Here is a 14,116-nt window from a genome sequence, read left to right on the forward strand (position 1 = left end):
CAGCATTTACTACACAGAGCCGTAGTTCACTGAGAAGCTACACAAACAGCTGTCATTATTGTGAACGATTTTATAATCGTACGATTATATCGTCTGCAATTTTTTTGCGTAGCTTGTCAGAGAACTACGGCTCTGTGTAGTAAATGCTGCTCCATCTGAAAGCAGGTGATGGAGATTTACTACTAATCACAGAACCGGCTTTACTGACAAGATGTGCATGACAATCGCATTCGATTAATCGTGCAGCCCTAGATGCTGCTTTCTGCCGTCTTGGTTTCCTTTCGCGCATGCACCACAAAAATGCATGAACCAAAACTCTGCATACTAGACTAGCCTACGACGACGCTGCAGTGGCCCGATTGGGCAAGTGACAAATCCGTCTACTGTCCAGAACGTCTTTCACGCCGGCCCCGGGCCATCGGGCAGTCCTTATTGTCGAGCCCTGATGATGTGATCAGAGGAGGTCTTCAGTATTTACAGGTGAAAGCTGATGACTTCACTGCCATCCAATTGAACCTACATCAATGAGGAGAAAAGAGTATACAAGAACAGTAATCCAAAAATGGCTTTGAAACCTGAGAAACAATTACTGTTCAAATAGTGCTTGAGTTACATTTATCAACTGTCATTCAACGCACTGATGTGTCTGCAGTTACTAGTTACAAAGGTGGGAGTGTCTGTTCTGCACTATAAAGTGAAAATGTTGTAACGTCATTAATACTGAAAATGGCTTCAAACAGAGTAAAATAAAGTCACCTTTATTAATATAGCGCTTTTAACAATACAGATTGTGTCAAAGCAGCTTTACAGTATTATAGGACATTTCCACACTAAATCTGATCACTTTTGAGCCAAATCAATCTATTTTGCCTTTGCATGGCAGCATTGCCAGATGCATAAGGCCTTAATGCTGACCAAAACTATGTTAAACTGTAATTTATTTCTGTGATGCGCAGCTGTATTTTCAGCATCATTACTCCAGTCTTCAGTGTCACATGATCTTCAGAAATCATTCTAATATGCTGCTTTGCTGCTCAAGAAACATTTCTGATTATTATCAATGTTGAAAACAGCTGTGCTGCTGAATATTTTTGTGGAAACTGTGATATTTTGTAAATAGAAAGTTTAAAAGAACAACATTTATTTGAAATAGAAATCTTTTGCAACATTATCAGTGTTTCTACTTTGACTTTTGATAAATTTTATGTCTCCTGGCTAGATAAAATAATTTATTATTAGTTTTTTAATAATAATAATCTGATGCCAAATTTATCACCTAAGAATGGCATACACATAATGCTTGTGATTTGGTGAAATGCAAAGACTGTATGCAATCTCTCAATCATTACAAATGTCAAATAGATTCATGTAGTAAGCAGCTAGTGTTTCTGTATCTGACTGGTCGAAAATCAAATCAGGGAAAAGGCTTGTAGTTATTTTTTTTAAAAAGCACAGAAGCTCCCTTCACACAGATATATTAGAAAATTTCTGGGAGAGCTGCATGCTTTTGTTCATTCATACTGCCACGGTTTTCCCATGTTCAGCATTTCATTCACACACACAGGCAGGTCTGTGAGATCATGTACTACAGATACTCAGACTGCACTGTCCTCCTGTAAATAACTGCATCACAGCACAGCTAAACTTAGTTCATTTTGTCTTCACACGTAAACAAATTTTCTCCTTCTCCTGGCCAAATAGCCACACAATAACTATCACCAGTTACACATACTTATTGTGATCAATCGCAGAAATGTTCATTTTTGCAGCACTTCGGCTTCAGTTTGTGTTCACACGGAAGAACCAAAGACCAGAGTGAATGTAGCTAGACATTCCTGACTCCAGACGTCTCAGAGGACACTCACGTTAATGGTTTTGCTCTAAAGTTAGATTGCGAGAAGTGTTCAACTCAAAGGGGACTGAAATCAAAGTTAGTTTATGAAACACTAACTTACCCATCTTCCTCAGGGAAAACGTATCTCTGCCATGACTTTCTCTCAGCAGAACTTCTGCTTGACACACACACACCATTCACATATGAACACCTGAAGAAAAGACATCAACTGGAGAACGGCGCTTCCTTCAGCCTACTTGTTGAATTTCACACTTCAGCGAGTCTGTGTTTTCTTGGACGTTTAAAGCGTGTTACAACCTCACAGCAACCTTTGTTGGGAACTGCAGGAGTCATAAAAGATGACTATCAGCGTTAGAAGAGATCTAGCCAATGTTTGATCTATTGAAAGAGTGTCATTATGAGCGTAAGTGATCAAAGTCTGCCCCTACTACTGGAGACTTCAAACGTCAAGCTAGAACGGGATTGAGTTACAGATGTGAGCCCACCTACATTCACAGAACATCAAAATAACACACAACCTCTGATGCAAATGACACTTTTGCAACTTCTTGGCAAACATGCAGTAAAAGAAACAAACCCCTAATTTCATACTTGCAGAACAATGGCCTCTTTGCTTTAGTGTCTGAAATCTGATCTTCTGTGAGCAGCAGACAGCATGTCCCTCATGCACACAGAGAGGGAACTCTGTCTCTCTTCAAGCAGAGAGGCGACTGAGCTGCACAGGTATGGCTTCAGCGGGGGTCTTATCTTTCTGCTGCCAGCAGCTGTTTTTAGCCTTTGTTCAGCAGGAAAGATGACAGTCAGTGCTTCAGGCCTGCTTCAATTTGAGCTCAGCTGGTGAGCAGAAGAGCGGAGCAGGCCACGCTTTCCTCCTGAACACGCCTGATATACCTGCAATCACGCCACGAAACCCAAATGATAGTCAGTCAATGACATGGTAGAAATATTCTTCAGGCGAGGTCTACTATTGAGATTACTGGTAATATTGCACTATTATAAGAAGTGCTTATTTCCCCTAGTGTCAGTGGATAAACATTTCTGTTTTCACATTTTCAAGTCAACATGGTGTACAATAAACTTCTAAAATTCATCCAATTCCCACAAGACAGCATTCTATCAACTTTCAGTTTTATAGTCTTCTCAGCCCATGGTAAAAGAGTCCTCAAAATCATCTTTGGTGTGAAGAACAATGAACATAAAGATAAGAAAGCTTGTCTGCGACCTTTGAAAGGCGGCGTTCATTCCGTTCCTGATAAAGCGTAAAGTAAAGTTCAGTAGAGCGAGCGAGGTCTTTCACCGGAGAACCGCGCCGTGCACGTTCTGACCCGAAGAAGTGATGCAGAAACAGAGCTATTTTAAGGAATGATGCTCGGCTCGCAGAAGCTGTAATAGATTAGCCATGTGCTCAGGAAATTCTCTGGCACGCATTATAAATAGCTGAAGTGGCAGCCGTGCAACAGCGAGCAAAACCCGGCTGTGATTGTGTATTTCCATCCACTGTCACCGGGTCACATGACCGGCTGATGGAGAGCGTTCCAGCGGGTCAAAGCAGCCCGACATCCGCTCGAGGAGAGACACGCCAGTCACACACACATGCACGGCTGCTGGAGTTTCTCCACACACTGTTTTGAAGAGTTATCTGGAAACACAGAGGAGTCACTGGCCAAGGAAGACGCAGCCTTCGGCGTCACTCACAGGCATAAACAGAGGGAGTATCGTCATCACAGGTTATGAAGCAAACATCAGAATACCACAAAAAAAACAACACAACACAAGTTGGGCCTAAAACTAAAACTGCAGTGGAGGCTGATGTTAATCACTCTGAAAGACCAAAAACAGATCGAGACGTTCAGCAATTTGACAACCTGCATCTTTTTACAGAACAAACTATAATCGCAGTCATAGAGTAAATGTCATTTAGTAAATCACAACAAATCATCACTTCATATATCACGGCCGGGTCTACAGGAGGCCTGTATCGCATTTCTGCTCTCTTGACATGTGACTTGATGCAGAACAATTTACCTGCTTTCTACTCAATCCAGAGCTCTTCCACAGCACATGACGCTCGAGATAACACCAAACCGCAGCCAAACACAATGAAGCACAATACTGAGGCTTCATAAGGTCAGGCACAACAGAGAGAAGGGCAGTAAATGCTACACATAAACACACATTTCTCATGCACACTTCTGAAAGCATGGGCTGCAGCTGCTTCAAATAATACTACCACTGAAGTATATTTAATATGATTAAAATTATCTTTCCTGAATGTAATATTCCTAAAACTATTTCTGACACTCGTTCTGCACTTTACAACTTTTAATTCACATACAAGTGAATATAAAGGCAGAAATATTAACATTAAAAAAACTCAATGAATCAGTGTTTATCGTTGGTTCTGTAACTTTAGAGTTCAGATGCAAAAGCCTCTAAGTGCCATTTGAAATATTCTTCTAAGATGAGCATTTTTCTCAGGCTCCTATGTTTAGGTTCAGTAATTTCACTTTAATACTGAACCTACACATAGGAGCCCGAGAAAAATAACGTTACTCATCTGGCACTTGGAGGTTTTTTCATCTGAACTCTTCAATTGTTTACCATTTTTTACCACACTTTTAGCCTTCACTAGTCTATTTAAACATTACGAAAATTCCGTGTATTCACTCATTAATGAGCTCTTAGAAACAGAATGCATAATTACAGCTAAACGCTGGGTTTAGCATGTCATCCAGTAGTACACAAAAACTGTACAGAAGTTAGCAACAACACTTTTCTCTCTCTCTCTCTCTCGAGCTGTAACATGATTGAACACGAACTCCGAACTTCTTCGGTCATTATTTTGAAACTAGTCATTTTAAGTAAACATCTACGTTAGAAGTAAACAAATCGAGAGGATCGCCGCGCTCGCGGAAAGATCGCGAAAAGTGCAGAGGCGCGATGACGTCACCGGCGTCCGTTATTTTCACCGACAACTATTTCATTTCATTAATTCAAGAGCGAGAAAGTAAGAGTTTGTTTTTTACCTTCGTAGCACAGGATGCCAATGTTGTTGTTCATCTTGTCCAAGTACTGGTAATTCAACAGGTCCATTTTGGTAAAAAGCATTTATGGACTTTTAATCGCAGAAAGAGCAGCTTCTTTTTTTCTCTCGTCAGGAGCGCGAGTAAAGGCCCAGCCTTTAACTTAAAACAGAGCGAAAATAACTAGTTTAACCCGACCTCCTCGAGAACCATGCGAGTAGAAGTACTCGAGCGCGAGTTTAAAGAAACTTTAAGAAGTTTTAGCGTATGAAAAGAGTTGTATTTAGGGACAAAAGGGTGGCGCCAGTTCTCCTCACAGCCCGCTGTAAGTCGACTGCACTGACACGCAGCCAGTGATCGCTCTGAGACCAGCGCGCGCCGCCTCACGCCAAATCCCGCTAGACTTCCCCTCACAAACGCATGCGAAATCCCGCGAGAGTTCCCCCTCCCAAACGCATGGGAATCGATGCTTGCAATGGGGAGGAGAAGAAAATGTGCAAAACAACGAAAAGTTAACTAAGTATGGAGAGACGTTTTCACTTTTTGGAAACAGCTACCCCAGTAGTGACCACTAATTATACTGCATTCTATACCAGTTCCAAATGTTAAATACGAAAAGCCATGTTTACTAGTCATTACAAATGACAACAAGACGAAGATGTTAATTGTTGTAAAATATTAACAATTAACATCTTCGTCTTGTCATTTGTAATGATACTGAGATCTGAGACACTTTTACTAGTTTACATATTATCTCTCGTAAACTAATAAAAGTGTCTCAGATCTGCGCGGGACAATGTATCCTGGTTAGATATAGTCAAACATTTCCTAAAAGTGACTCTTTAGGGATCCACTGTTACATTTTAAATGAACAATATTGTCATTTTAAGGCGCATTTTTTGGTACTATACAGTGATAAATATGCTATTGACAAGAATAAAAGCAACATATTATTATTATTATTATTATTACTACTACTACTACTTTTAAACAACAAAGCATATTCTTTAATGTACTATTAATCTCCAGAGCTAATGCTAACTACTGTGATTGGTAGTGACACTCTGCTGCCCTCTGCTGGTGTCCACATCCAGCTCTGAGTGTGAGTGTGTGTGAGAGAGAGAGTGAGTGTGTGTGAGAGAGAGAGTGAGAGTGAGTGAGTGAGTGAGTGAGTGAGTGTGAGTGTGTGTGAGAGTAGTGTGTAGTGTGTGTGTGTGTGTGTGAAGAGGAAGAGGAACTGGCTTTTATAAGGCCAGATTACTTAAACTGAGCTGAAAACAGAAGCTAAGCAGCTAAACTCACAGTTAAACGGGACTGGTGCTAAATGAGTAAAACCTAGACAGCGCTGTAGTCAGTTCAATTCGTTATCAGAATAATAACCATATCATGCTCAAAAGGGGAAACTATGGCTCCTGTTTCTTTGTTCTTAAACTAGCCTTCAAACAGCAAACCAATCACACAAAGATATATTTGTGCTATTTGTGTGTATTATATACACCATTACAGTGTTCGTTAATATTTAATATAAGCTTTCATTTTTATATTTCCAGCTTTGGTTTTAATTGCAGTTTAAGTATTAAAGGGGTCATATGATGTTGCTAAAAAGAACATTATTTTGTGTATTTGGTGTATAAAGAATATCTCTTTGGGTTTGAGACTTTAGTCTCTGCAACTTTAGGGATCTTATCCATTCACAATCAGCTTGTAACACTCCAAAGAGAAAGGAAAACTCAAATCGCATCATATGACCCCTTTAATACTTATAAAGCACATATCAATGTAATATTCTGCATGAGCATATTTTAGATCCCTTCATCCACCCCATACATAACTTAACTACTACCTTAACTATTAATAAGCAGCAACTTAGGAGTTTCATAAAGTAAAAATCGTAGTTAATAGTTATTAGTGAAAATTGGTCCCCAAACTAAAGTGTGACCAGACCAGATGTTAGTGCATAAATTACAGCACAAGAAACACGGGCAGCTCTGCTTTACTAATAGTTCAACAGCAATCATTTCAAGCATGATGGGAATAAACATGTCAGTTGTTTGTGCTGCACAAATCCAAACGCTTTCTCATGGTAATTTTAGTGCAACTATATTTGCATATTTTCAAATGTGATCTGACAGAATGTAATTGTGTCTGTATCTATGCTGTACACCTGTCTGGACCGCGATTAACAAATTAACTTCACAAGTTTAAATATTAGCTACTTAAAAATCCAATATGTAATATAGATTATATGCTTGACTGAATACAAGCGCCTCAGATTGTTTTAAACTAAAGGCCTATGCTGAAATGACTGACCTTATTTTTGGCGATCAAAAAATTAACATTTTTAAACGACACTTAGAATGGATTCCACATGATTTTTGTAGCCATCACTGAATAAAGCATTGAGTTTGATAATCACGGTGGAAGCATTGATGTGGTGAAGCAGCAGACAAGAAGCCGCTGGTTAACCGCAGGAGTGCCAGTTAACTAGTGATCTATTCAAAACGCCCACAGCATCTCACTTTGACAATCTGGACGAGTAGCGGTTCAATGGATCACAAAACTCGCGGTTCAGATCATATTGTGGTTTTTGAGTCACGGATCAGATCACTTTTCAGATCAGCAAGAAAAGAAAACATTTTATATCAATGTAACTTTGCTTTCCATTTATTACTTAAAGGAGACCCATCCTGCCCCTTTTTACAAGACGTAATCCAAGTCTCACGTGTCCCCAGAATGTGTCTGTGAAGTTTCAGCTCAAAATACCCCACAGATCGTTTATTATATCATTTTGAAAATGCCTATTTTGAGTGGAAGCAGAAACACGCTGTTTAGTGCATGTCTCTTTAAATGCAAATGAGCTGCTGCTCCCCGCCCCCTTTTCCAGAATAGAGCTGCGCCATTACAGCTGGTATCTCAGATACTCTGCTAAAAACATCTGTTTGATTCTGATTATCATGTCTATCGTGCTGAAATCATGCGTTTTAAAGCCATATCAGTTTAAAGATCTGATATAGGCTTTTCTGAGCGCATCCAAAGCACAGAAAGCGGCTGTCACACGGCCTGCGAGTACTAAACTAAGTTCTCTTTCACGTCTTATTGCACTTAAACTGTCAAATACATACAAGTTTATGGTAAAAACACACATGAACAGTCAGTACAACAAATAACAAATGCACAAATTACAAGCAAACATAAATATAATAAAATAAGGTCAACTATTGCATTAGTATTCGGTACAGAAATGTAATAAGTGTAAAATAACACTGCACAGTGTTCACTGTATAAATGAAATATAGAATAATCTGTTAAAGCTGAGTTTTGTTGTTTGATTAACATTACTGACAGACAGCAGCAGGTATTTACAGGCCGCTGTCCCTTTAAGACCCGATGCACCAGTCTAATATAATGATACACATATGATTTCTTTCTCAACTGTTTTCATTCACATAACTGACTGAGTTCACGAGTGGGATGTTCCTCGCAGATTAAACGAGTGAGTGAAGGCAAGAATTACTTGACAGAATATATTACAGTTTATTTCTACAGCTATTTTTTTTGCAATGCAATACAACCAGTAAAGCAGTTTCTTTCCCAAATTCTGTGTTTATAGATTTATTAGGGCCCTGTGATTTCAGGACTTTGCTTGCCAAGAAATATATTCAAAACTAATCTGATTACATTTTAAAAGATCAATTACATTGTTTTAATGCTCTCATTTGATTATCACCAATAATACATTTGTACTTCATCCAGAAACATAAAAATAAAACTGATTTCATCAAATGATAACTGGTGAAGTGACTCTCAGAGCAGCTGTGGAGATCAGCTAGATGTAGGCTTTAATATCCAGTAGCTCCTATTTAGAAAGTTTGTTATGGATATCATGGATTTATTGTTGTTTTTCATATATAGTGATATATCAGCTCTACTAGTGATGTTTTCTATCATAATGAAATCAGAGAGGAGCACAGACCTTGCACTTCTTTTATTCCTGCAGTCTATATATATTTCCCCTCACTGCTAGTCTTTTCTTTCTGGAATCCGTCAGGACAACAGCTTGTGTGCCGCAACAACAGACTTCAGTGACCTCTGACCTCTGAGCCAAAAGGCCGGGTTCACACACGTGTGCTGCTCAAACGACCCCAAGAGCCCTCGAGGAGATGCTTGCCGACACAAAACCAGTGAAAACGCTCTGTTGTTATCATTAGACGCTCATGTTTCAACCTCATGTGCTGACTGACATATATTCGTAAGGATTATTAAAGCTCTTATCGGTTACTCTGACGTGAGAAGGCATTAATAATCAAACACAGACAGCATGAATGTTTTGTTCAGGAATGGGAAGATGTGTTTCATTGAGCTCTTGACAAACTAACGGCTCGCTCTATGAACACACACACGACAAATCAATGACAAACTACACCGTTTGCTGTTAGTGCTGTGTGTCAGTGTTGAGGGGTTTCAGTGCGTTTAATGCAGTTGCTAGGGTGTTGTGGGTGGTTGCTAGGGCAAGATCAATTAAAAAAATGCTTTCATTAATTAGAAGCAGAAAGCGATAAAGAATTAGAAATATTTGCATGTTATTACTCGTGACATAACGCAGCAGCAGCAGATCCTCACAGCTTCAACAACACAACCACAGAGTAATTATTAACTCCGCTCGTGTGTTTGGCCATTCCTCAGAACAATAACATAGAAATATCAATCCTCCACGAAGAGGAAGAATTATTCGATTTTTTTTTTTTTTTTTTTTATAATTCCACGTGTGCATATTGTGCTTTATCATTATCAACCATAAGTAAGCATATCATGAATTTTTTGCATACATTACCCACACCTACAATACAGTAATATTGAGAAATATTATTTCAGTTTAAAACAGCTGTTTTCTATGTGAATATCTGTTAAACTGTAATGTATTTCTGTGCTGTTGCCGTATGGCAACATATCATAAAGTACCTTAAAATAATGTTTTTTTCCCAATTTTTTTTTACAGCACTTCAAGTTAAGCCATTCTTAGAAAAGAAAAAGATTCAAATATTTTTTTCTATAGGTCTATCATAATGCGTGCGGTAGAGGGTTAATAAAAGTATGTTTCTTTAAAAAAAAAAATTTTTAATCTTACTGACCCCAAACTTGAACAGTAGTGTAAAGCACGTTTGAGAGTGATTAGAGAGTGTAGGTAAAGTGACTGACTCATTGTCCTTTGTTTTAATGAGTTCTTTTGTCATGATTTATGTGATAAAAGCAATGCATCTGATTGGTGGATCTCTCTCTAAGAACATGGGTAATGTAGTTCTTCACCAGCAATTTGGCTCCTGAACTCCTGAACTCTTTAATGAATGTGAAAAATCACACCGATTCAGAAGCACATTAGGTTTGTATTTAAATGGTTATTACTAAAAATCATTTCTGAATGAGAACTTTCAGATTTTGGTGCTCGACTGCTGCGCTCAACAACAAAATGTACAAATGGAGTCTTTCTAGAAGACTGCATTACTCGCCTTGAGAGAGCGCATTACTTTAACAGATTAGAACAGCATGAGCAGGATCTGTTTGTGCGCTGATGTTAGAGGAACCTAATGCAAGCCGTAACCTGACAAAGAGAACCACACCTTCTGTGTAATTGTGCTCTCGCATCGAATGAAACCAGCCGTTGCACTGCTGTAGCGTGTAAACGCATGAGTCTGGCTGAAGTCAATCTCTCTCTCTTAAAGAGTTCCAGCAGTGAGAACCATTCCATAGGCCTGCAGTAAATGCAAACGAGCAGCTCAATTGTGAAAACAGGTCAGACTCATTGTGAGGGGACAAAGACACACACACACACACACACACACACACAAGCACAACGACATGACATCAGCCCCCCGCAAAACAAAAGCACAGCAGGGGGAGGAAGAAACAGTCCCAAGCTCCTCCAGATGCACATACACTCCCATGCGAGAACATCATGACCCAGTTTCCCTTCAGTTCAGACTCGCAAACAGCTCAGGAGGCGTTAGAGGAAAGTTCTGCTTTTAGGAGTAAACTCCAGTGACCTAAAGTCAAAACCTCATTATTCTATGTTACTTTCAGCCTACACACAAGTAAGCCATTGCTTAAAGGATAAGTCCACTTCCCAGCTGAGGAATAAGGGCCTTATCTAGTGAAATGATCGCTCATTTTGTGAAGAAAAAAAAAAGATTTAAGCACTTTTTAACCACAAATGCTGGGCTTTCTCTAGCTCTGCGATGCGCTTCTTCACACATTACGTAATCCTGTTGGAAAAGTCACGCGTGGTTAGTTCTTAGTGGATTATTGTGATGTTTTTATCAGCTGTTTGGACTCTCATTCTGACGGCACCCATTCACTGCAGAGCATCCGTTGCTGAGACACTGATGCAGTGCTACATTTCTACAAACCTGATGAAGAAACACCCTCAGGCCATTCAATGTTTGAGGACATTTTCATCAAATTCAAACCCTGTGAAGCTATGGAAGCTAGGGCTGCACAATTAATCGAATTTCTAATCGCGATTACAATTATAGACGCCACAATTACGTAATCGTTGAAAGCGGCAATTAATCGTTCAAAGTCCACTTATGTTATTCTGCACGCTTTAGATGTTTTTTTCTTATTACATGTTATCTTAAGGGTTTTCCCCATTATTTTAATTTTAGTATAACATTATAATACCATTCATATTTTTACTTTTTTTATAATTTAAAGAAACCAATCCGAAGTATATTTGACATTTGAGGCTTAATACTATAGAAAAGCACTAAAGGTTTTTCAGTGAGTGATTTCAGCTTGTTTATTTTCATATAAAAATGCGGCATGCAGTTGCATCAAACAATGGTATAAACATCATTCAATGTAAATTGTGATAATCGTAATTAACAATCGCAATTACAATTTCAAGAGAATAATCGACAATTATGATTTTTGTCATAATCGTGCAGCCCTAGTGTGTGGAGCATTGCTCCATCTGATCGCTTGACCGATGGCAGTTCAGTTTGCTGTTTCCAGTTACACACTGCAGCTCTGAAGATGTTTAGGAGAAAAGTGCATTGCTTGCAAACCACATTTTGTACTTGTAACCAAATCCTGCTTTGTCAATACAAGCCCAGCAGAGCCACACGGAACGGGCCGCTGCAGCATGTAGATATACTGCACAATGAATTGCAATAGCGCTCAATGCCTGTTGAGCAGGATTTGTTGGTGTTTAATCTAAGCAGGAATTTCTGATGGAAAACACGGCAGCCCAGGGAGCGACTGTGTGGCCTGGCCGGAGTAAACGGGACATGTGACAGCAAACGGCACGGCTCTTTTCAAAGTTTCATAACACTCCTGCGCTCGGATATCATATGTCAGTTCATTAAGCTGAAAGCAGCTGCAGCGAAGGGCATCATGTGAAGGCATTTCTCATGTACATAAATGATCAAAGATGCAATGCAGGCAGGACAAACACAGACGGAAGCCATGAGCCTCACTTATGGAAATACAACGACTCTCTACACGGAGGAGGAATGTAGAGAAGATATGTGACCCTGCAGCACAAAAGCAGTGTTAAGTCGCTGGGGTATATTTGTAGCAATAGCCAACAATACATTGTATGGGTCAAAATTATAAATTTTTCTTTCATGCCAAAAATCATTAGGATATTAAGTAAAGATCATGTTCCATGAAGATATTTTGTAAATTTCCTACCGTTAATATATCAAAACTTAATTTTTGATTAGTAATATGCATTGCTAAGAACTTCATTTGAACAACTTTAAAGATGATTTTCTCAATATTTAGATTTTTTTGCACCCTCAGATTCCAGATTTACAAATAGTTGTATCTCAGCCAAATATTGTCCTATCCTAACAAACCATACATCAATGGAAAGCTCATTTATGCAGCTTTCAGAACCCATGGGTGTTCTTGGTGTTGAGCTACAGGAATGCAACACAAACAACATCTGGTCTGAAAAGCAGTACTTCGTAAACTCACGTTTCTCGTCGTCCTGGTGCACTAAAGATGCTGCTCTCGACAAAACATCTAAAGGCGTTTCCATCCTGGGTCAGACCCTGAGCATGGGAAAATCAGACCATTAAACTCGGTTCACAGACAGATCCGATCATCCACACGTGAACTGAAGGTTCGTTCGCGCTGTGCATCCAGAAGCATGCGAAATCTGTAAGCTCTGGGAAAGCCTTGGCCATAATCGGGTTCATGTCATGTTTTCTCTTGCATTTCCAGAACAATCCCTGAAGCGCTTCCCACAGCTGAGAGACGCAGCACAACTTTCACTGCAGCGCAAACGACTTTAACGCGCGGTTTCCGAACTCAGAAAGTAGTCGCAGTGAGTTCAAGCGCTTGCGGACGCGACGCGACGCTAGAGTAAAGCGCACGCGTTGCGTTTCAGTTGCGTCGCCGCGTGTTAAACACGACCAACTCATTTACTAGCGTTACTTATTAAAGCGGTCGCTTAGTGTCATGAAACTCCATATTCAGTAAATAATACCGCGGGAAATGTTATATTGTAACAAGTGCTGTCTTCACCCGCTGCTTTAAGACGCTGGAGCTCTTTGACTTTTACTACAGCAATGATCATAAAACACACGCATAATCACTCTTTCTTACACATGTAGTGTGGTATATGTTAAAAACAGGCGGTTTGAAGTCGTGTACAGTACATACCGCCTTGAAGCGCCACTTTGAAATCTCCCCAATCACAAAGCCGACGAAATATCTCGCGCAGAAAGCCCCAGAGAGCGATAAATCCAGCGCTGCCTGGGGAAGAATGCTTGGAATGATGGAATGCTCTTCCTAGCAGGTGATGAGAGTCGCGAATTCTGATTGGTCGAGGTCGGCGGAGTGAGATCAGCATACATTATGCTAATGAGGGAGTGACGTCACATCATTGCAACAGGTACAGCGTGAAGAGGAAGTCCGCCAGTAAACAAATACACTTTACAGAAGTACTTGGAGACGTTTATTGGCATTTTCTCAGGAACATTAGAGAATGAGAATGAATCATGCGCACTGCTTCAGTCATTAGTTTAATACATTGACTGTCAATAAATACTCACTGTGGGAGGATAAAACAGGTATTGTGAGGTATTGTGCTCAGTCATGCTGGTTTACCTGCGGAAAGGGCTTCAACAGCAGTCCAGCAACTCACTAATAAACCTGCAATCAATATAGAAATGCATTTCTGCAAAATCACAATTCAGAAAATGCCAAAAGTGATTCTGGGAAGAAACAGCAT

At 39.7% G+C, this 14,116-nt stretch overlaps 1 protein-coding gene across 2 annotated transcripts in view; it reads right to left on the reverse strand.

Moving 5' to 3' along the window:
• Positions 1–13,646, reverse strand: part of LOC107750033 (transcription cofactor vestigial-like protein 4) — a 27,894-nt gene extending 14,248 nt beyond the window's left edge. The window contains exons 1-2 of one of the 2 annotated variants that reach the window (XM_016565284.1): positions 13,546–13,646; positions 12,856–12,932 (exon numbers count right to left, since the gene is read on the reverse strand). In XM_016565284.1, coding sequence (XP_016420770.1) covers positions 12,856–12,919 — 64 coding nt within the window. In that variant the 5' untranslated portion in view covers positions 12,920–12,932; positions 13,546–13,646. Of the gene's footprint in view, positions 1–4,881; positions 5,233–12,855; positions 12,933–13,545 lie in introns of those variants that run through there. The other variant, XM_016565283.1, reaches the window with a different exon arrangement.
• Positions 13,647–14,116: the final 470 nt, after the last annotated feature.

The sequence above is a fragment of the Sinocyclocheilus rhinocerous genome, unplaced genomic scaffold (genome assembly GCF_001515625.1).
Source record: "Sinocyclocheilus rhinocerous isolate Xijiao unplaced genomic scaffold, SAMN03320098_v1.1 scaffold542, whole genome shotgun sequence".
NCBI lineage: Eukaryota > Metazoa > Chordata > Actinopteri > Cypriniformes > Cyprinidae > Sinocyclocheilus > Sinocyclocheilus rhinocerous.